This window comes from Geotrypetes seraphini, chromosome 6 (assembly GCF_902459505.1).
Source record: "Geotrypetes seraphini chromosome 6, aGeoSer1.1, whole genome shotgun sequence".
NCBI classification, from domain to species: Eukaryota; Metazoa; Chordata; class Amphibia; order Gymnophiona; family Dermophiidae; genus Geotrypetes; species Geotrypetes seraphini.
In genome coordinates, this window is record NC_047089.1 from 169477533 (window position 1) to 169499450 (window position 21918).

Genomic DNA, 21918 nt, shown 5'->3' on the forward strand with positions numbered 1-21918 from the left:
AGGGTAAAACCAAGGTTAGAGTTAGGACGTCTGGATAGATTTTTTGAATAGCAAGGTTTTTGATTTCTTTTCGAAAAGATTTGAGGTCGCTCGTTGATATCAGCAAGTTAGAGATGGTATTGTCAGTGGCGTACCTAGGGTATGTGGTACCCGGGGCCCATCATTTTTTGACACCCCCCCCCCATGTAAAAAATTTTTTTTTGTTTTTGCAATAACCATGAAATGGAATAAATGGTCAGAATAGAAACAGGCAGTGAAAATTTTCTTTTATTGAACCTCATATATGTAACCATTATTCCAAACATAACATAACATAAATTATGTCTAAATTGTCATGACATTAGAAGTACATATGGAGTAGTTGCAGGTGATGCTTGGGACAGTTCCGATTGTGTTAGTTCGGTTTTATGTGTTTTTTGAATAGAAGGGTTTTTATTGCTTTTTGAAGGTTTTGCAGTCTGTGGTTGATATCAATTGGTTGTAGAGTTGGGGGTCGAGTGTTGCAGCTCGAATGGCTAGGAGGTTGTCGAACAGTTTTTTTCTTTTGACGTTTTTGGTTGGAGGGTGTGTGAATGGTGCACAAGTTCTCCTATGTCTGTTTGAAGTGGATTGAATTATTTAGCTGAAGAAATTAGTTACCCCCCATTCCACACACATTAATTCTCTTCCATTTTTGTTCCCATTATAAAAAACACTGATAAGTTCCCAGAAAAAAAAATACATTAAAATAAGAAGTGAAAACAAAGGCCCCTACAGATGAGAACATAACATAAGAATAGCCTAACTGGGTCAGACCAATGGTCCATCATGCCCAGTAGCCCATTCTCATGGTAGCCAATCCAGGACACTAATACCTGGTCAAAACCCAAAGAGTAGCAACATTCCATGCTACCGATCCAGGGCAAGCAGACACTTCCCCCATGTCTTAATAACAGATTATGGACTTTTCCTCCAGGAATTTGTCCAAATCTTTCTTAAAACCAGCTACACTATCTGCTTTTACCATAACTTCTGGCCACTTCATTTTTAAGTTTAGATCTTTCCTTTCAAACAGAGACCTTGCTAGATGTCAAATACAGCACAAGGTAACTTCACATGGACTTAGCTGTGCAGGAAATGTGAATCTCCTCATACACCCACCATATAGTGCAAAAATGTGCAAAGGTCTGTTTTTTTCTTTCGATCACTACATAGCCTAATGCCACACAAGCAGCGCTGTTACAAACATATTCTGTAGGTCAATGCTAAGGATAACAAAGTTTCCTTCCTTGGACCAGAAGGAGATAAACCACTGGAAGAGATCCCAAAACAACACCCAAAGACCCACTCAGTGTGTGAATCAGTTGAGTGGAGTGGACTAACTGGGGGGTGGAAATGGGCCCGGAGTTTGCTCAGCAGAATTTCCCAGACCACCTCTTCCTCTCAACACATTGACACGCTGCCACCATCACCACTAGGAACACCTCACTGGGTAGGCCAGCTATGCTATAAACTTTATAAAACACATTATTATATTTTCTTATAAAGCACATATTTTAACTGACCTCTCTGACATCCTCAGCCTTTCCATTCACAAAAATAGAAGGAAGAAAAGTTCCCATTTCCTGCTGTCTCATGTCCCCGGCCTATACAATATTTTTTTTCTGCAGACCCTTCAAAAGTCTGACCAAATCCTCGTTTCACTTGCATTATAAAGTACTGAGGATGCCATCTCTCCCCAATCCCAGGTCCTAAAGTCTAAGACAGTAGCGCAAACTAATGCTGCCAGATACAGGAAAAAAAAATTTTGATTCGATTCAGCTCTATTGAATTGGTTTTTCAATTCGATTTTCCTGCCCAGTTGGGTAATTTTTTTCAAAACTCCTGGTGGGTTTTATAGCTTTTTCACCCCCTTTGGCTTCTCCTAACCACACTGGCGCTGTGGTGTAAATAAAATAAAGAAACAAAAAGGACTTTTCCTCTTTCTGTTAAATCCTAGCTCACGTTTGCAGTCCAACACCAGCTCTGGCAGGATACACATTTCAAATCTGACATGTTATAATCACAAAACAGAAAATAAAATTAATTTTTCTACCTTTTGTTGTCTGGTTATATTTCAAATCTTGTTGGTCCAAGGCTCTGGTTTTCTTCTGATAACTTGCTTGCCAGGGTCTCCTTCTTTCTGCATGCTAACCATCCATCTGCCAACTCTGTCCTCCCTTTCCATTTCCCTTCCCTTCCCAGGAAGTCTGGTATCTTTCCTTTTTTTCATCTTCCTCCACAGATCCACCTTTTCTTAAATACCCTTTCATCCGGCATCTCTCCCTCCTTCCCCACCATCCCAGAGTCCACCATCTCTCCGTTTCTTTTCCTAATTACCCTCCTATCCAGTATCTCTATCCCTCCTCCACACCATCCCTTGTGTCCAATTTCTCTCCCTTTCTGTTCCTTCCCTCCCTAAATCCCATGGTCCATCATCTCTCTCCCTCTCCTCTATTTTCAGACCCATTATTTCTTCCCCCCCCCAAAGTTTGGCATATGCATGTCTCTTTGAACACCCCCTTCCCTCCGTGTACTTCTAAATCATGGTCCCAACCAAAGGCCTGTCCCCCCTTAAAGGTCTGCCTGTCCCACCTTGAAGGCCTGCACCACCCTTGAAGGCCTGTCCCTTCCCCTTGTAGGCCTGTCCCCCCCTTGAAGGCCTGCCTGCCTGTCCCCCCCTTGAAGGTCTGCACCCCCCGAAGGCCTGCACCCCCCCGAAGGCCTGTCCCCCACTTGAAGGCCTGTCCCACCCCCTTGTAGCTTCTCCCCCCCCTTGTAGGCCTGTCCCTCCTTGAAGGCCTGCCTGCCTGCCTTTCCCCCCTTGAAGGCCTGTCCCCCCCTTGAAGGCCTGCACCACCCCCCTCGAAGGCCTGCACTCCCTTGAAGGTCTGCACCCCCCCCGAAGGCCTGTCCCCCACTTGAAGGCTTGTACCACCCCCTTGTAGCTTCTCCCCCCCTTGTAGGCCTGTCCCCCCCTTGAAGGCCTGCCTGCCTGCCTTTCCCCCCCTTGAAGGACTGCACCCCCCCCCGAAGGCCTGCACTCCCTTGAAGGTCTGCACCCCCCCCGAAGGCCTGTCCCCCCCTTGAAGGCCTGTCCCACCCCCTTGTAGGCCTGTCCCCCCCTTGTAGGCCTGTCCCCCCTTTAAGGCCTGCCTGCCTGCCTTTCCCCCCCTTGAAGGCCTGTCTCCCCCTTGAAGGCCTGCACCCCCCTTGAAGGCCTGTCCCCCCCCCCTTGTAGGCCTGTCCCCCCCTTGTAGGCCTGTCCCCCCCCCTTGTAGGCCTGTCCCCCCCTTGAAGGCCTGCCTGCCTTTCCCCCCTTGAAGGCCTGTTCCCCCCCTTGAAGGCCTGCACCCCCTTGAAGGTCTGCACCCCCCCAAAGGCCTACACCCCCCCCGAAGGCCTGCACCCCCCTGAAGGCCTGCCTGCCCCCCTTGAAGGCCTGCACCCCCCCCCGAAGGCCTGTCCCCCCTTGAAGGCCTGCCTGCCTGCCTGTCACCCCCCTCCCCCTTGAAAGCCTGCTTGCCTGCCCGCCCGCCCCACCCTGAAGGCCTGATGCCCCGACCCACCCCGAAGGACCGCTCGCCCCCCTGGCCTCCCCGCACCACCTATGAACAGCCGCAGCAGGATCGCGAAGTCAGCGTCAGCGATCACTGCGCTGCTTCCTACGCCACGGTCCCGCCCCTCCTCTGACGTCAGAGGAGGGGCGGGATCGCGGCGCAGGAAGCAGCGCAGGGATGCTGACGCTGACTTCGCGATCCTGCTGCGGGCTGCTTCACAGGTGGTGCAGGAAGGTCAGTGGGGCGAGCGGTCCTTCGGGGGTGGCGGGGGACTGAACGGCAAGGCCGGGAACACCCCCTTAGGGCTGGTACCCGGGGCGGCTCGCCCCCCCCGCCCCCCCCTAGGTACGCCACTGGGTATTGTCAAGCTTCGCTGCTTGCATTGCTAGTAGGCTGTCGAACATCTTCTTGCACTGAGTGCCTTTGAGTGGGAGGTAGGAAAATGGGGTCTGGGTTCTTCTTTGTCTAGTATTGAGATTTAGGTTCAGGTGGTTGTTTAGGTAAATGGGGGCTGTGCCGTTTATAGCTTTTAATATTAGACAGTATAATTTGAATTGAATTCGTGCTTGTATTGGTAACCAGTGTGAGTCTAGGAAGGCTGTGGTGATGTGGTCAAATTTACTAAGCGAGGAGATAAATCTGAGTGTGGTGTTTTGGACTGTCTGTTGTTTTATCATGGTTGCAGGGCATGGTAGATAGAGGATGTTGCAGTAGTCCAATAGACCTAGTACTAGGGAATGGACTATAAGCCTATATTGCTCTTTCTCGAAGAATTTTCTAATTTTTTGTAAATTGCACATGGTTAGAAATGCTTTCTGGGTGGTCTTGTTGATTTGGACCTGCATTGTGCAGCATCTATCTATCGTTACTCCTAGAAGTTTTAGGCAGGCTGTATAGGGTATTTGGTAGAGTTTATTTCGTTCTGTGATGGAAGGGTTTTTGTCCTTTTCGAGCAGTAGAAATTTTGTTTTGTCTGTGTTCAGCGGGATTATCTATTAAACCTTTGTGATCTTTCACAATTGGGGTGATTATGATTTCTCCTAAGTGATGTGGGAATTGACCTTCTGTGAGTATAATTTGGATCCATTGCATGAGGCTAGCTCTAAATTTGGGGGTGGCGTTTGTTATCAGATAAATGGGACAGTTGTTCAGGTCGCATGAGGCTTGGTTGTATTTTTTGTAGAGTCGATTCATGTCAGTCTAGTGTACTGCTGAAAAGTCAGTCCAGATCTTATCTGCTGCAGTGGCTTCTCCTATTGGGGGTTTTGTTATTATATCGTCGAGGTGGTGTGTGTGTTATTGAAGGTTGTCCTGATCGTTCTAATCTTGTTTTTTAAGTAGTCTGCGAGTTGGGTGGCTGTTGGTGGCTGTTTTCCTTGAGCTATTAGGTAAGGTTTGGTGTCAGTGAGGACCATGTCTGAACAGTGACCACTGCTCAAATGGTCATAGGGGTGCTTCTCCTCTCAAGAATTTAGAAACTCAATAGTTTTATTAATAGTAATGCTTTTTTTCTTTGTTAAGTATACAATAATAACGCTTCAAAAATTTGAGGTAAATACAAATTAATATAGACATGCAAGAATGCTTATTAAATGAAGTATAAAACAATGAATAGGCATAAAAAATTGTTTCTTAAAGCCAAGAAGAAAAACTGAGTGGAGCAAAGCAGTTCTTGAAACAAAGCCAATAACCATCCCTACTTTGGTAAAAAAAGAAATTCCTTTCCCTGGCTTAAAAAGTTTATTTTGTTTTTCTCTTAGCATGGCACTATTCAATGAGAATTGTATGAATCTTTTCCAATGTGTCACGTCCTGCCATTAATTACCATGGTACTGTCTCAGTATTATTCCTCCTTATCGTTTAGTTTCTGGCCAGGTTCTCTCTGGTATGCGTACCCTCATAAATTTCTTCCAGTTCTATTCCTTTCAGTGCAAGGGGAATTTAAAGAGTCCATTTCACATTTCATGAGCCATCAAATATTCTTTATTATTTCTTGGAGACTTCAGGCCTATCAAGGCAAGTAGCACTGTATAGCACTATTTTTCTAAATAACTCAAGAGGCTGGATCTTCAGGTTGGTAAATATTTTGATTTCATCATATTCCTTAAAGGCTGCCTTGAGGAATTGTCATATTTGAGCAAAAATATTATTATTACTGCATTTTACCATAATTTTGATAGTTGTTTTGAAGAAATAAAAAGTTGAAATAAGCAAAAATATTCCTTTTCGGGCAGTACCGAATGGCAGTGAATACTGAGGTCCCCTTTTATCAAGCTGTGTTAGGGCTTTTTTATCGCCGGCTGCTGTGGTAAAAGCTCCAACGCTCATAGAGTGTCGAAGCTTTAACCGCAGTGGCCAGTGATTACAAAACTTAACGCAGCTTGATAAAAGGGGACCTAAATAAACGGAAATGGTAACAGCATTGACTTTTTTGTTTAGAAAGATCCATCATCAACTTAAAGAATTAATTTTTCTATAGAAAACCATGATTTAAATCAAGTCTTTGACTAGTGATTTAAATCAAATCCACTGTAATTCATACTTTAATACATGTTAAAAATCAATTTGATTTGCTGCTCTGGTTGTAGGTATCATTTTTCCTTTTTCTATGAAAAATCTATTTTCCACATGCTAAATATTTTAAGGCATGCTAATATATGTATATCCTAATAGCTAGGCTTTCTGACATGGCAAAACACAACCTTTACATGAAGTGAGATTATTATTTAATCAAAAATTAAGCTCTCAAACTAGCATCTATATAATCTTTAGAAATAAAAATAAGAACTTTGCAGCTACTGTTTTGGGTGTCTAGTAGCCTAATCACCATAATGAGATTTTATCAGCAAAGAAATATAGATTAATTTCATTTGGAACCTGTCAAACACACTACTGAGCCAGCTACCAGGTTCTGTTCTTCTATCATTAACACTTAGGGCTCCTTTTACGAAGGTGCGCTAGAGTTTTTAGCGCGCGCTACAATGCCGCTTGCGCTAATAGCACGCTACACGGAAAATACTAACGCCAGCTCTATGGAGGCATTAGCATCTAGCGCGCACTAAAGCCGCTAACGCACCTTCATAAAGGGAGCCCTTAATTATGTATTTCTAGCACTGTCCCCATACTAATTGACTTTTTGCTCCAAGAAGATTTTAATAAATTTCTCTCTACTGTACAAAAATAATTCATACCCGTCCCCAAGGTAACAAGTGCACATGTTCAGTGCCAACAATCAGATTTGAATGTATGTTGTAACACACAGCCAGATGGCCAGAAAATGCAGTACTTAGAGCCCAGGATAGCTCCAGCTGAAACACATGCACACAAGGTGCAGGAGTAAGGGGTGGGGCATGGGAGAGGAGGGGGAAGGGGCCTAATCTTTTCCAATGCCCTGAAGCAGGCCTAGCATCAGTCAATCACCTTTTTTAAAAAATGTATCCTTTACTATACTTATTGTAGTTCTCCCTACTTCCCTTATGTATTGGTACATCAGGTCCGTTGTGTTGGTTTTAGTTAATAATTAAGACCCTGTTTTAAATTGTAATTGCTTTGAATTAATGATATTGTGATACATCAAAATTTTTATAAAACTTGAAACTTGATCGCCTGGAAAATACAAATTGTGATTCTTTAATGGGGAAATAGCACACACAGACCATAATAAAAACAAGGACAGAATTAAAAAAAAAAATAAAATTTTATCCACTTATCTTGATTTATTCATGAAAAAGATGCTTAATTACAACAGTGGAAAAAAAACATACAATGTGCATGAGATCTAATCTGCAAAAATACCACAAAATAAAGATTTTGTGGGTAGTAAGTATACTTAAGAAAAGAGGTATACAACTTTTGCTGTCAAACTGACTTTTAAAAAAATGTTAAGTCACTTTATGGGCGCTTTTTATTAAGCTGCGATAGCGGTTTTAGCGTGCGCAGAATTGCCGTGCGCGCTAAACCCATGCTACGCAGCTAGAACTAACACCAGCTCAATGCTGGCATTAGTGTTTAGCGCGCGCAGCAATTTAGCATGTGTTAAAACCGCTTTCGCAGCTTAGCAAAAGGCCCTATGTGATGATTGCTTTGCCCGTTCAGAGGTATTAATGATACCCATCTCTCCAGCCAATGAAACAGGCAAACCATCCACGTGGTTTATTCCTTCCCCATCTCCTACCCTTAACTTAGCCTGCATTCAATTAAGCCATGCAAAACAAAATGCTCTGGACATGCAATATATGAAATTTGAAATCAACACTGAATTGCTCAGCAAACGGATCAGTAGCAGGCACTTTTTAACACTCAGGATTTTATTTAATGAAAGGATGTTAGCCTCTTACCAACACTTTTTGTTGTTATGCTTCTACCAGTTCTTAAACACATTAGTGATAATTTGAGAAAGCAGAAAAATGTTTTCAAATAGCAAGTCAGAAAACTGAACAGCGAAGGATCTAGAACAAATATGTAGTCAAAATTTTGTTACCGTACCCATCTCATGCTATCAAAAGTGAGTTAAGAAACTTATTTAAGAACAAAAATAGAATAATTAATTTCACAGAGACACATGTAAAGATATGCCATAGAAAACAGTGCCTTTATAGTAGCGTGTCACTGGCTAAGAGGCAACATTTTGCAATTCATTCTCCTCCATCACTTCCTGCAAGACATCCATCCATTATTTGGAAGAGTTTGCATCCTAAGCATTATAGGATCTGACGAGCTGTATACATAGTTATACACTCTAGTACAGGGGTCCCCAAAGTCCCTCCTTGAGGGCCGAATCCAGTCGGGTTTTCAGGATTTCCCCAATGAATATGCATGAGATCTATGTGCATGCACTGCTTTCAATGCATATTCATTGGAGAAATCCTGAAAACCCGACTGGATTCGGCCCTCAAGGAGGGACTTTGGGGACCCCTGCTCTAGTAGATATCCAAATCCTTTAGAAATGTCCATATATTTTGCATTATCTATTCAATTAATGCGAGACTTGTAGAAGTCTCAAATTCTGGCCCATGAGTGCCACTGAAAGGACTGTTTTTCAAAAGCATATAGAAGAAAACTTATCATGGCTCACAGACCAAAGATATGCAAACATCTCATCAATTAATCATGATGAAAACTTCTGAAAACCAAGATCTCTTTGCAGCACTCTAGAACCAAAGCTTATGACCTCTGCAGGAAAAAAAATGTGTTTGGGAGCCACATAAACAAAGCAATAGAAACTTTGCTACCTCCTCTCTAATTTGAGTTTCAAATATAAAAGGCCCCAAGCATGTTCATTTATTTGATCCTTTGGATAATGTAAGGATTTTTTAAAGTAACAAACAGGACTATAGCAATGAAGAGACAGCTCCAGGAAGATCTCAGACTTCAGTTATAAAGGAACATGGCTGAAAAGGTATGAGACAGATTCGCCATTGTGTGTTCTCCGGATTGCTTCTGCCAGTATCATTGAGATGTCAATAACCTAAAATAATGATAATAATAAAAAAATAAGCACAATATATTGAAAATGAAACCTAACAATGACAGAAGAATCTACATTCCTTGACACTGTGGTATCAAACTTAGATGCAAGGCAGAGGGAAAAAAGAGAAGTGAGAAAATGTGTATTTTTTAAAATTCATAATTATAAAGAAAAGCAATCAAAGCTAAAAGGAAGCCAAAGACTTTATAACCTACCTTACATTACTTACATTACAGAACTGTTGCTTATAAGGAGAGCATATGATAAGAGGGCCAGCAACTCTGAGCCTGACCCCAAACTGGAGAGAGTAGAATCATCCTCATTCCCAGAAAAACTTACCTGAATTTTTGAGCAATGTTTCATTTTGTCCTCCTGAGGGATTGTGTTAGTTACTACCACAGCTTCGAAGGCAGCATTATTAATGCGAGAAATAGCAGGACCAGAAAAGATTCCATGCGTGAGAATGGCATAGACTTTGGTTGCTCCAGCAGACAGTAATCTTAAAAAAAAAAAAAACCCAACAATCAAATAATCAATAGAAACAAGTATTTATATGCATTTATATTCTTTTTATAGCTAAGTGGATTATAACTCACATGCACAATTAGCAGTAAACAACATAACACAAAACTCCCATAGCCAAGTAATATAACACATATGTAAAACATTAATTAGTAAAAAAAAACAAACCTCAATTGCGACAAGCAAAAATAAGAACAGGAAACATATTCCTTGTTGCTTACATTGTAACATGGACACAACAAATATATTTCTAGGAACTAAAGACCTGCACAAAAAAGAGCATCTTCACTTGTTTCATCAGTCCTGCAATTTCAGTTACCATTCTGAGAAGGAACAGGAAGCCTATTCCATTTCTGACGGATCTGCTATAGAAAATTAGCAAGGTTTCTGGAAGACAAATCTTGTGTATTGACAGGATGGATAGAGACTGTGTACCCTCAGAGTTTAAGAATCTGCCTGTTTATAGATCTTCAAACTGTTCGGTAAAACCGAGCATCATTCTATAAGGCCTTATGGCTTAATACTAGAATTTTTAAATTTGACCTGAAGATAAACAGACCACCAGTATAAAGCTTTCAAAATACAGCCTGATATGAGAATTCTATGGTGTACTTGTCACCAGTATTCTGTACATGCTATAAAAGTTTCATACTCTGCTGTGGAATCCCCACAAGTTCAGATAGAACCATACTTTGGAGGATAGCTCAAAAGTAATGTAATGTAATGTAATTTATTTCTTATTGCTAAAAGTCACAATCTAATAATGCTAATTGGATGACTGCATTAATATGGGCCTTCACCATAAGAGTGGAAACAGCAACTACAAACCTACTGTGACACAAAAATCTGTGGCAATATAGATAGTAATGTCGTATGGCAAGGAACAGCCAAAAGCAACAATCTTAGTTTTGGAGATATTCAGCACTAACTTATTCATGGTCATTCAATCAAAAATAGTGTCTCTCAAACTGTGTGCCACTGCACAGTGGTATGCCATGAGAGATTCCAGAATTTTACTTTATTTTTACAAATTTCCTTCATAAGTATACACTAAAATAGATTCACACGTTAGGGGAAAGCCAAAGTAGACTGCCAACTTCAAAGGCTCAGCACAGAACAGATACACAAGAAGTGGCTAATGAAACATCACACAAATCTTTCATGCATTCACCAGCTTTTTCAAAACAGTGCTCAAAGTTAAATTTGATTCATCAGACCAAACACTAGAAAAGACCGGACATTTAAACAAACTGTAACTTAACTCTTAATCATTGCACATGTTTTTATCTGAAATTTATACTGATGTAGAATCACTTTGATAGAATTCTGGGCATTTCGAAATAGCTGCTTCACAAAGCTCATAGTGCAAGCTGTCAAAAACTCAAACAAGTGGTCTGTGCTGTCAAAAACTCAAAAAAATGGTCTGCAGTTGAAAGAATGGGCGTGGTGAGATAGACCACTTTTTTGAGTTTTTGACAGCTTGCACTATGGGCTTTTTGAAGCAGCTACAGTGAAACACGTCAAGCCCAGAAGAGAACGGTCCTCTGAGTCCCAATCACGTGCAGGCTGTCCAGGGGACTTACTGCCTAGCAGGGAACCCGCCCAGAAAGCAATGTTACTTACCGTAACAGTTGTTATCCAGGGACAGCAGGCAGCTATTCTCACTAGTGGGTGATGTCATCAGACAGAGCCCCGGTACGGACGTCTCACAAGCACGTGTTGCTTGTAGAAACTTAAAAGTTTCTAGATGCCCGCACCGCGCATGCGCCGGTGCCTTCCCGCCCGGAGGTCCGGGCGTGTCTCCTCAGTTCAGGTAGCTAGCCTGAGAAGCCAACCCAGGGGAGGTGGGTGGGACGTGAGAATAGCTGCCTGCTGTCCCTGGATAACAACTGTTACGGTAAGTAACATTGCTTTATCCCAGGACAAGCAGGCAGGTATTCTCACTAGTGGGTGACCTCCAAGCTAACCTCAGTGGGATGGAGGGGGAGTTGGCGACTTAAGAGAATAAATTTTTCAATACTGTTTGGCCAAACTGTCCATCCCGTCTGGAGAGAGTATCCAGACAATAATGTGAGGTGAATGTGTGAACCGAGGACCAGGTGGCAGCCTTACAAATTTCCTCGATTGGTGTTGATCTGAGGAATGCTACTGAGGCTGCCATTGCTCTGACCTTATGGGCTGTGACCTTACAAGGAAGTGATAATCCAGCCTGGGCATAGCAGAAAGAGATACAAGCCGCCATCCAATTAGAGATGGTGCGCTTTGATACGGGTCTTCCCAACTTATTAGGGTCGAAGGAGACAAAAAGTTGAGGAGTGGTTCTGTGTGGCTTGGTGCGATCCAGGTAGAAAGCCAACGCACGTTTACAGTCTAGAGTGTGAAGGGCCGATTCTCCGTGGTGAGAATGGGGCTTAGGGAAGAATACTGGAAGTACAATGGATTGGTTGAGATGAAATTCTGAGACCACCTTAGGCAGGAATTTCGGGTGAGTGCGGAGGACCACCTTGTCATGATGGAATACTGTGAATGGTGGATCCGCCATCAATGCCTGGAGTTCGCTGACTCTGCGAGCGGACGTAAGGGCTACCAGGAAAAGCACTTTCCAGGTGAGATACTTAAGAGGGGCCCTGTTGAGTGGTTCAAACGGGGGCTTCATGAGACGGGAAAGGACTACATTGAGGTCCCAAACTACTGGGGGTGGTTTGAGAGGAGGGTTAACATGGAAGAGTCCTTTCATAAATCTGGCGACCACCGGATGGGCCGAGAGGGGTTTCCCTTGTAGGGGCTGGTGGAACGCCGCAATAGCGCTCAGGTGGACTCGTATGGATGTAGACTTGAGCCCGGATTGAGATAGGTGTAGGAGATAGTCCAGCACGGAGGATAAGGAAGCTCGCTGAGGTTCCTTTGATTTAGAAACACACCATGAGGAGAATCTAGTCCATTTCTGGGAGTAGCATTGTCGAGTGGCGGGCTTCCTGGAAGCTTCCAAGACCTCCCTCACTTCTTGAGAGAATTGGTGAGGGGTTACGTTGAGAGGAACCAAGCTGTCAGGTGGAGAGACTGCAGGTTGGGATGAAGCAGTGATCCTTGATGTTGAGTAAGTAGTGAAGGAAACACTGGAAGTGGTACTGGTTCCCTGCTGCTGAGTTGAAGTAGGAGGGAGAACCAAGGTTGTCTGGGCCACCGAGGAGCTATTAGAATCATGGTGGCCTGTTCGAGTTTCAGCTTGACCAGAGTCTTCTGGATCAGCGGGAATGGTGGGAACGCATATAGAAATCGTTTCCCCCAGTTCAGTAGAAAAGCATCTGCCTCGAGGCGATGAGGGGTGTAGATCCTGGAGCAAAACTGAGGCAGTTTGGAGTTGTGGGGAGCCGCAAAGAGGTCTATCTGAGGCGTCCCCCACTGTGTGAAGATTTGGTGAAGGGGGCTGGAATGGAGAGTCCATTCGTGCGGTTGTAGTAGACAACTCAGTTTGTCTGCTAAGACGTTGTTCTCCCCCTGAATGTAGACTGCTCTGAGGAAGGCGTTGTGGCGCACCGCCCAGTCCCAGACTCGTAGAGCTTCCTGGCAAAGGAGGGCCGAGCCTGTGCCTCCTTGCTTGTTGATATAATACATGGCGGCCTGATTGTCTGTGCGAATGAGGATCACCATGTCGTGAAGTAGGTGTTGGAAAGCTTGGAGCGCATTGAAGATGGCTCTGAGTTCCAGTAGATTGATTTGGTGTAGTCTTTCCGCACTGGTCCAGAATCCTTGGGTGCGGAGACCATCCAGGTGGGCCCCCCATGCATAATTCGACGAATCGGTTGTGAGAACTTTCTGATGGGGGGGAGAGTGCATCAGCAAACCTCTGGATAGATTCGAAGAGGTCATCCACCAAAGTAGAGACTGCCGAAGAGCAGGTGTGACTAAGATGTGTTTGGATAGTGGATCGGACGTCTGATTCCACTGTGATGCCAGGGTCCACTGGGGGATCCTGAGATGGAGTCTGGCAAAGGGTGTCACATGTACTGTGGAGGCCATATGGCCCAGGAGCACCATCAGTTGTCTCGCCGGTAGGGTTTGGCGAGTAGACACCGACTGGCAGAGATGAAGAAGAGACTCCATGCGTTGCAGAGGCAGGAATGCTCGGAGTCGGGTGGTGTCCAGGACCGCTCCGATGAAGGGGAGGGACTGGGTGGGTTGTAGATGAGACTTGGAAAAGTTGATCTCGAAGCCCAAATTCTGGAGGAAGTAGGTTGTAGCCAAGGCCGCCGAAGTGACCTCTGGGGCTGACGGGGCCTTGATGAGCCAGTCGTCGAGGTATGGGAACACCTGTAGACCCCTGTCCCGGAGTGCCGCGGCCACTACCACCAGGCACTTTGTGAAGACTCTGGGGGACGAAGATAGGCCGAATGGTAGCACTCGATACTGTAGGTGCAGATTTCCCACCCGAAATCTGAGGAACTTTCGGGAGGCCGGGTGAATGGGGATGTGAGTGTAGGCCTCCTTGAGATCCAGGGAGCATAACCAGTCGTTCTGCTCGAGGAGGGGGTATAGAGAAGCCAAAGTCAACATGCGAAACTTCTCTTTGACCAGAAACTTGTTGAGGGCCCGAAGGTCTAAAATGGGTCGCAGGTCGCCCGTTTTCTTCGGGACGAGGAAGTACCGGGAGTAAAACCCTCGGTTCAATTGGTCTGACGGGACCGGCTCGACAGCCCGAAGCTGAAGTAAGGTTTGGACTTCCTGAAGAAGAAGGGCGGTCTGCGTCGAGCTTGAAGGATACTCTCTTGGAAGATGGTCCGGGGGGACCCGATGGAATTGAAGAGAGTATCCTTCTCTTATGATGGTAAGGACCCATAGGTCCGTGGTTATGGCCTCCCATCGATGGTAAAAAAGATGGAGGCGGCCCCCTATGGGAGAGGCTGAGTGCAGAACGGTGTCGGTTATGCTCCCGGGAGGGGAGTCAAAAGGGTTGGGGAGCCTTAGGTGCAGCCGGTGGCTGAGGTTTTTGCTGAGACTTCTGGGGAGGTTGTCTCTTCGCAGGTTGTCTCGCAGCAGGCGTTTGTCTGGGCATGTAACGCCGCTGGTAAATCAGGGGTGGCCTGGAAGGTCGAGACTGTTGAGGTTTGGGTTTGGGCCGCAGGATGGATTGAAAAGATTTTTCATGATCCGACAGCTTCTTGGTAACAGTTTCGATAGACTCATCGAACAGGTCAGCTCCCGCACATGGTACGTTGGCGAGTCTGTCCTGGAGGTTGGGATCCATATCGATTGTACGGAGCCATGCCAGGCGACGCATGGCTACCGCGCTTGCGGCAGCACGTGCCGAGAGTTTGAATGCATCGAAGGAGGATTGCATCAGCTGGAGGCGTAATTGGGAGAGGGAGGCTACCACTTCCTCGAACTCGAATCGAGCTTGGGTGTCTATGAACGGAGTGAACTTGCGGAGCACCGGCAAGAAGAACTCCAGATAGGAAGAGAAAAAGAAATTGTAGTTCAGCACCCGTGACGCCATCATGGAGTTTTGATAGAATTTTCTACCAAATTTGTCCATCGTTCTCCCCTCTCGGCCCGGCGGTACAGAGGCGTAGACCTGGGAGGGATGAGAGCGTTTAAGAGAGGACTCGACCAGTAGGGATTGGTGGGAGAGTTGAGGGCCCTCAAACCCTTTATGGTGCACGATGCGGTATCGAGCATCGAGTTTGCTGGGAATCGCCGGTATGGAGTACGGTGTTTCGAAACACTGCATGAAGGTCTGATCCAGCAATTTATGCAGGGGGAGCCGAAGCGACTCCGTTGGAGGGTTAGGTAAATGCATGGTGTCCAGATACTCTTTGGAGTATCGGGAGCCCGTGTCAAGGGTCACATCCAGATCATCCGCCATTTGTCGGAGGAATGATGAGAAAGACAATTGATCCGCCAGCGTCGGTCTGTGGGACGGGCTGGAGGAGGAGGAGGCCTCCGGGTCCATGGACATCGGGGAGTGGCAAGGAGAATCGGGTACGGGTGTCTCCTCGTACTCCGGTCCCTCCGGAGGGGACACCTCTGATGAGGAGTATCCCATACGTTGCAGTTTTTTCTGCGGTGACACCTCCGAATGGCGTGAAGAGTGCCAGGATGAGTGTCTTGATCGGTGCCCGTCTCGGTGGCGGGACGGGGATCGGGATCGTCTGTGCATCGCATGGTCTCCCGAGGCCCCCAAGTGGTGGATAGGACTGGAAGCGGTGGATCGCAACTGGGGTTGCGATGCGGATTCTTGCGATGCTACCCAAGTCTGGTAAGGAGTACGGAAGAACTCTTCCTGACTATGCCCAGGGCTTTGAGTATCGATCGGAGGTCTGGTCCCATGTTGGCGCGGAGGCGTAATGGGCTCTAATGGCGGCATATCGGTAAGCGAGGCTTGCCGCATGGGCATCGCCGCCCTCCCCCGTTCGTCCTCGTCGGTTTTCGAGGTCGAACGGCGTGGAGGAGGGGGAGGGGGCGTACCGCCCCTTTGGACCGGTACCGGGAGGTCACCCTGTATGGCAGCGATGAGCCCGGGTCCGATGGTCTGCATGAGCTCAACGAATTGAGCTTCCAGCATGGACCGTAGCGAAGCCGATAAGGAGGGATCCGCACCGAAAGGGGGTCCTCCTGCACGGTCATCGCGCTCCTTCGAGGTCGAGTGCTTCTGCTTAGTAGCTTTCGGCACTTTGATGACCACTGGTGGCACTGTGGAAGGAAGAGGTACCTGAACCGAGGAGACCGGGGCAGGCACCGACGTCGAGCTCGTGGATGGTGTCGGGATGAACGATGCCGGTTTCACCACACTCGATGCAGGAGGGGTCGATACCGGTTTCGCCCGAACCGGGGAGGTATCAGATGAAGTGGAGGCTGAGGGATCCTTAGCTGCGTCCATCTTGAACATCGATTCCCACAATAGGCAACGCCGCTTGAATGAGCGTGCCGTAAGGGTAGAGCAAGGCCTGCACGATTTTGGAATGTGGTCAGGGCCCAAACACTGCAAACAGCGCCGGTGAGGGTCCGTGAGTGAAATCGCGCGTTGGCACTTGCTGCACTTTTTAAACCCGGTGATTGGCCGGGACATAGGCCGGAAAATCTCCGCCGCGAGGTCGAAGCCAGTGGGCCTGAGCCACGTGGCCGGCCCGTTCGACCCGCCGGAGGAAATAATCTTCTTTTTTTTTTTTTTTTTACTGAAAAAGAAAAGTACTGTTAACTGTAATTAAAAGAAAGCGAAAACGCGGACAAGGAAGGCAAATTTAACTGAATTCAGCTAGCGCATGATGAAGTTGAACTTCTCAGCTCCGCGGAAAGAAAAGAACTGAGGAGACACGCCCGGACCTCCGGGCGGGAAGGCACCGGCGCATGCGCGGTGCGGGCATCTAGAAACTTTTAAGTTTCTACAAGCAACACGTGCTTGTGAGACGTCCGTACCGGGGCTCTGTCTGATGACATCACCCACTAGTGAGAATACCTGCCTGCTTGTCCTGGGATAAGCAGACTATTTCCAAAAGTCTGCGATCTCCCGTAGTCAAGGATGTCTCACAGGGAACCGCCACAGCACAAGGGCAAAAAAACGAACAAAAAATACTAAAATTCCACAAAATTAAACACGAGCAGAAAAGATAAGCTCCTACAGCCTGGCCTGTAGGAAGGAAGACTGGTGAGATGAGAAGCATACTCAGTGATGATGTATGAGGGGGAGGGGATAAAGCCTCTGAAGTTTTGAGGCTTCCTACAGATCCTGGCAGGTAAACGGAAATAACCCACTGGTCCTAGAATAAAGTGAGATTGTACAAGAACAGACATTTATTGCAACAGCTGTAGTACAAATAGTTACAACATACAACATAAACCTGGGAAAACCATTTTGATTCCTTCTCCATGATGTACTGTGTGTTCTTTTAGGTTTAACATTTTTATTGATTTTTTCATATAATAACAAGTGTGTCATAAACTTTCATACAATTATCTTAAAAATACACTTGATATCTCCATAACATACTTTATATACAACATATCTTATATTATCCTTATTATAATTTTATACATCATATAAAATTTAATGATTTTATCAACTATTATTTAATTATGATTCCCTTTCCCTCCCCTTATTTTGTTAGTTTCACATAATATAACAACTATTATGATAAGTTATTTATATTTTATGATAAAGAGAATAAAACCTACCCCCCCTCCTTTAACCATTATCTTATTATGGGAAAAAATTAAATCAATCATTACAAAAATCTGTTAATGGTCCCCAAATCTTCTTGAACTTATCGATATATCCTTTTTGTGTTGCAAATGTACGCTCCATCTTATATATATGGCAAACTGAATTCCACCAAAAGTTATAATTTAATCTGTCACAATTCTTCCAGTTGTGTATAATTTGTTGAACTGCTACTCCAGTCAATATAAATAAAAGTTTATTATTATTTGACAAAATTTGACTCCGAGTTCTCATTGCAGTACCAAACAAAATCGTATCATATGTCAAGGCTACTGGATTTTCTAACATCCTATTTATTTGAGGCCAAATTGATTTCCAAAATAGTAATATGAATGGACAATAAAATAAAAGATGATCTAATGTCCCCGCTTCTAGATGACAATGCCAGCATCTATTAGACTTAGAGCTATCAATTCTATGTAAACGTGTAGGGGTCCATAAAGCTCTATGTAAAATAAAAAAACATGTTTGTCTCATAGAAGCTGACGTACATCTTAACCTCCAAGACCAAAGTCGTGGCCATTGAGATGCATTAATCTGATGCTTAATCTCAATGCTCCAAATATCTCTAAGACCATTTTTTTTTTTTTTTATTCACGAATCCAGATATCAATTTATACCACATTGTGGCCTGGTGACCCATGGAATCTATCTGAAAACATAAGAATTCCATACTATGATAATTATTAAGGTTTTTCCATTCAGGGAACCCTACCTGAATGGCCTGCTTCAATTGCAACCATCTGAAATATTGTGATTTATTTAAACCAAATTTATTTTGCAATTGTGAAAACTCAAGCAGTTTACCTTTATTCATTACATCCTCTAAAATACGAATTCCAGCAATCATCCAATGTTTCCAGATAATTTTAAATCCGCCAACCTTGATCTTTGGGTTTAGCCATATTGTTTGAGTCGTTGATTTAGTTATTGGAATAGGAGTTAGGTTACTTATATACCTTATAGTTTTCCAGGTATCAACAAATATTTTGTGCTCCTTATATAACCTTGTAAGTAAATATTAAGTCACCTCCTTCACATTAGTCTAATACCAAAGTGTTTCTATCTAACTGACCAATGTATAAAACATTTCTTTAGGGCTTCAGACATGCCAATCGTTGTTCGCTATTGCTCTCGCGATACAACCATAAAAATTTTTATATTTGGCTATGGCTGTGGCTTCTTCATTTGCCCATTGATTCTATAAATAGTTTTTTTATATATATATTTATTTATTTTAAATATTTTTTTATCTTTTTTCTTCTTTTAAATATATAAAGTGCTTCTCATAAATACTTATAAAAAAGTTAACTTAGCTTCATAAATTCTCCTTAATAGGATCGGGTCGGGGCTTGTCACATCGACATGTTTCGCCTTAACGGCTTTTTCAAGATATCAACCCCCTTTGTTTTTTTACCAGACCATCCCGATATCTGCTACTTTTTTGATCTATCAAAGATGGCCGCGGCGTCTTTTTTCTCCATTTAAGTACCACCCCCATTTGGTGACCTCATCTCTCAACTAGCAAATCAGGGTCGTCCCATTATAATAATGTAATGTAATGTAATGTAATGTAATTTATTTCTTATATACCGCTACATCCGTTAGGTTCTAAGCGGTTTACAGAAAATATACATTAAGATTAGAAATAAGAAAGGTACTTGAAAAATTCCCTTACTGTCCCGAAGGCTCACAATCTAACTAAAGTACCTGGAGGGTAATAGAGAAGTGAAAAGTAGAGTTAGAAGAAAAATAAAAATAAAATAAACATTTTAACAAGACAGCATTGATCTAAATACTTTGGAAGGTAGAAGAGAGGAGAGAAAGGAATAGAAGCAGAAGGGGGAGTCGTTGAACAGTAGAATTCTGGAGAAATATAAATGATAGAAATAGAACAAAACAAAGACAAAAGGCAAAACAATAGATAAGATTAAAGATAAATCATAAGCTGGAAAGAAAAATAAAATAAAACTTTGTCTTCAATCCACGGTTTCAGCGTCAGTGATGAAGTGGAGCAAGTAAGTAAGAATAACGAAGTCCACTCTATTTCTTGGTTTAAACCCCCCGGCATCACCGTATTTAATTTGAAGATCCATTTCTGTTCTAACCAATTTAGTCTGCGCTTATAGTTACCTTGGCATTTGAATACTAATAACATGACTCAGATGTAAAGGAAACATAAGTCTCCATTCTAACCAGAACCAATCTGGTATATTTTCAATGGGCTCTGGGAGGATCCAATACACACCTTGACGCATAATATAGGCTTGATGGTACCTATAAAAATTTGGAAAATTTACCCCTCCCTCCGCAATTGGTCTTTGTAAAGATACAAATTCTGGGGTTTTTGCCAAGCCAAATAAATTTTGTTAAAATCTTATCCAATTTTTTATAAAAAGACCCCTGAAAAAAAATTGGTATCATACCCATTTGGTAACAAACTACAGGTAAAATCATCATTTTAACAGTTTGCACTCTTCCCCACCAAGATATATGTAAAGGATTCCATTGCTCACACATTTCTGTCACTTTTTGTAATAAATTTTTTTCATTGATTTTCATAGTATCATCCACAGTTTTTGTAATCCAAATTCCTAAGTATTTTAAACCCTCCTCTTTCCAGATAAAAGAAAATGAATCAAATAAACTTTTTGTACAATGTACATTGAGTGGAAGCACTTCTGATTTATTCCAATTTATTTTATATCCTGAAAATTTTCCAAATTTCTCAATCAATTCAAGCAAGTGTGGAATGGTTGTTTCCGGATTTCTCAAATAAAGTAAAATATCATTCGCATATGCTGATAATTTATATTCTCTATCTGAATGCGGAATACCCTGTATCTCCTTCACCTGTTCTATAGCTAACAACAAGGGTTCCAAAACGATATCGAAAAGCAAAGGAGATAATGGGCATCCTTGTGGGATAATGGGATATCCACGTGGGATAATGGGATATCCACGTGGGATAAAGCACAGTTACTTACCGTAACAGGTGTTATCCAGGGACAGCAGGCAGATATTCTTAACACATGGGTGACGTCACCGACGGAGCCCTCGGTACGGACCTTTTTAACTAGAAGTTTCTAGTTGGCCGCACCGCGCGTGCGCGAGTGCCTTCCCGCCCGACGGAGGAGTGCGTGGTCCCCAGTTAGGATAAGCCAGCTAAGAAGCCAACCCGGGGAGGTGGGTGGGACGTAAGAATATCTGCCTGCTGTCCCTGGATAACACCTGTTACGGTAAGTAACTGTGCTTTATCCCAGGACAAGCAGGCAGCATATTCTTAACACATGGGTGACCTCCAAGCTAACAAAGAGGGAGGGGGGATGGTTGGCCATTATGAAAATAAATTTTGTAACACAGATTGGCCGAAGTGTCCATCCCGTCTGGAGAACGCATCCAGACAGTAGTGAGTAGTGAACGTGTGAACTGAGGACCAAGTGGCTGCCTTGCAGATTTCCTCGATGGGCGTGGAACGGAGGAAAGCTACAGAAGCAGCCATAGCTCGGACTCTGTGGGCCGTGACAGCTCCTTCCAGTGAGAGACCGGCCCGAGCATAGCAGAATGCAATACAGGCAGCAAGCCAATTTGAAAGTGTCCGTTTGGAGACAGGACGACCCAAACGGTTGGGATCGAAAGACAAAAATAGCTGAGGGGATGTTCGGTGAGCTCTGGTACGATCAAGGTAGTAAGCAAGGGCACGCTTACAATCCAGCGTGTGCAACGCCTGTTCCCCAGGATGCGAGTGAGGCTTAGGGAAGAAGACGGGCAACACAATGGACTGGTTGAGGTGAAAAGCCGAGACCACCTTGGGAAGGAATTTAGGGTGGGTACGCAGAACAACCTTGTCATGGTGAAAAACAGTGAACGGTGGGTCAGCAACCAGTGCATGCAGTTCGCTAACTCTCCTGGCAGAGGTGATGGCAATTAGGAAAAGCACCTTCCAGGTAAGAAGCCTGGGCGAAGTTGTGGCAAGAGGCTCAAACGGAGGTTTCATGAGTGCTGATAGAACCACATTCAGGTCCCAGACGACAGGAGGAGGTTTGAGAGGCGGTTTGATATTGAAGAGACCTCTCATAAATCTGGAAACCAGAGGATGAGCCGTGAGGGGTTTTCTGAGAATAGGCTCATGAAAC

The 21918-nt window shown here is 44.2% G+C and overlaps 1 protein-coding gene across 1 annotated transcript in view; it reads right to left on the bottom strand.

Moving 5' to 3' along the window:
• Positions 1-7259: 7259 nt before the first annotated feature.
• PRPS2 (phosphoribosyl pyrophosphate synthetase 2) overlaps positions 7260-21918 on the bottom strand; it is a 101456-nt gene continuing 86797 nt past the window's right edge. Inside the window, exons 6-7 of the mRNA XM_033949809.1 lie at positions 9385-9544; positions 7260-9045 (exon numbers count right to left, since the gene is read on the bottom strand). Coding sequence (XP_033805700.1) covers positions 8953-9045; positions 9385-9544 — 253 coding nt within the window. The 3' untranslated portion in view covers positions 7260-8952. The remainder of the gene's footprint in view (positions 9046-9384; positions 9545-21918) is intronic.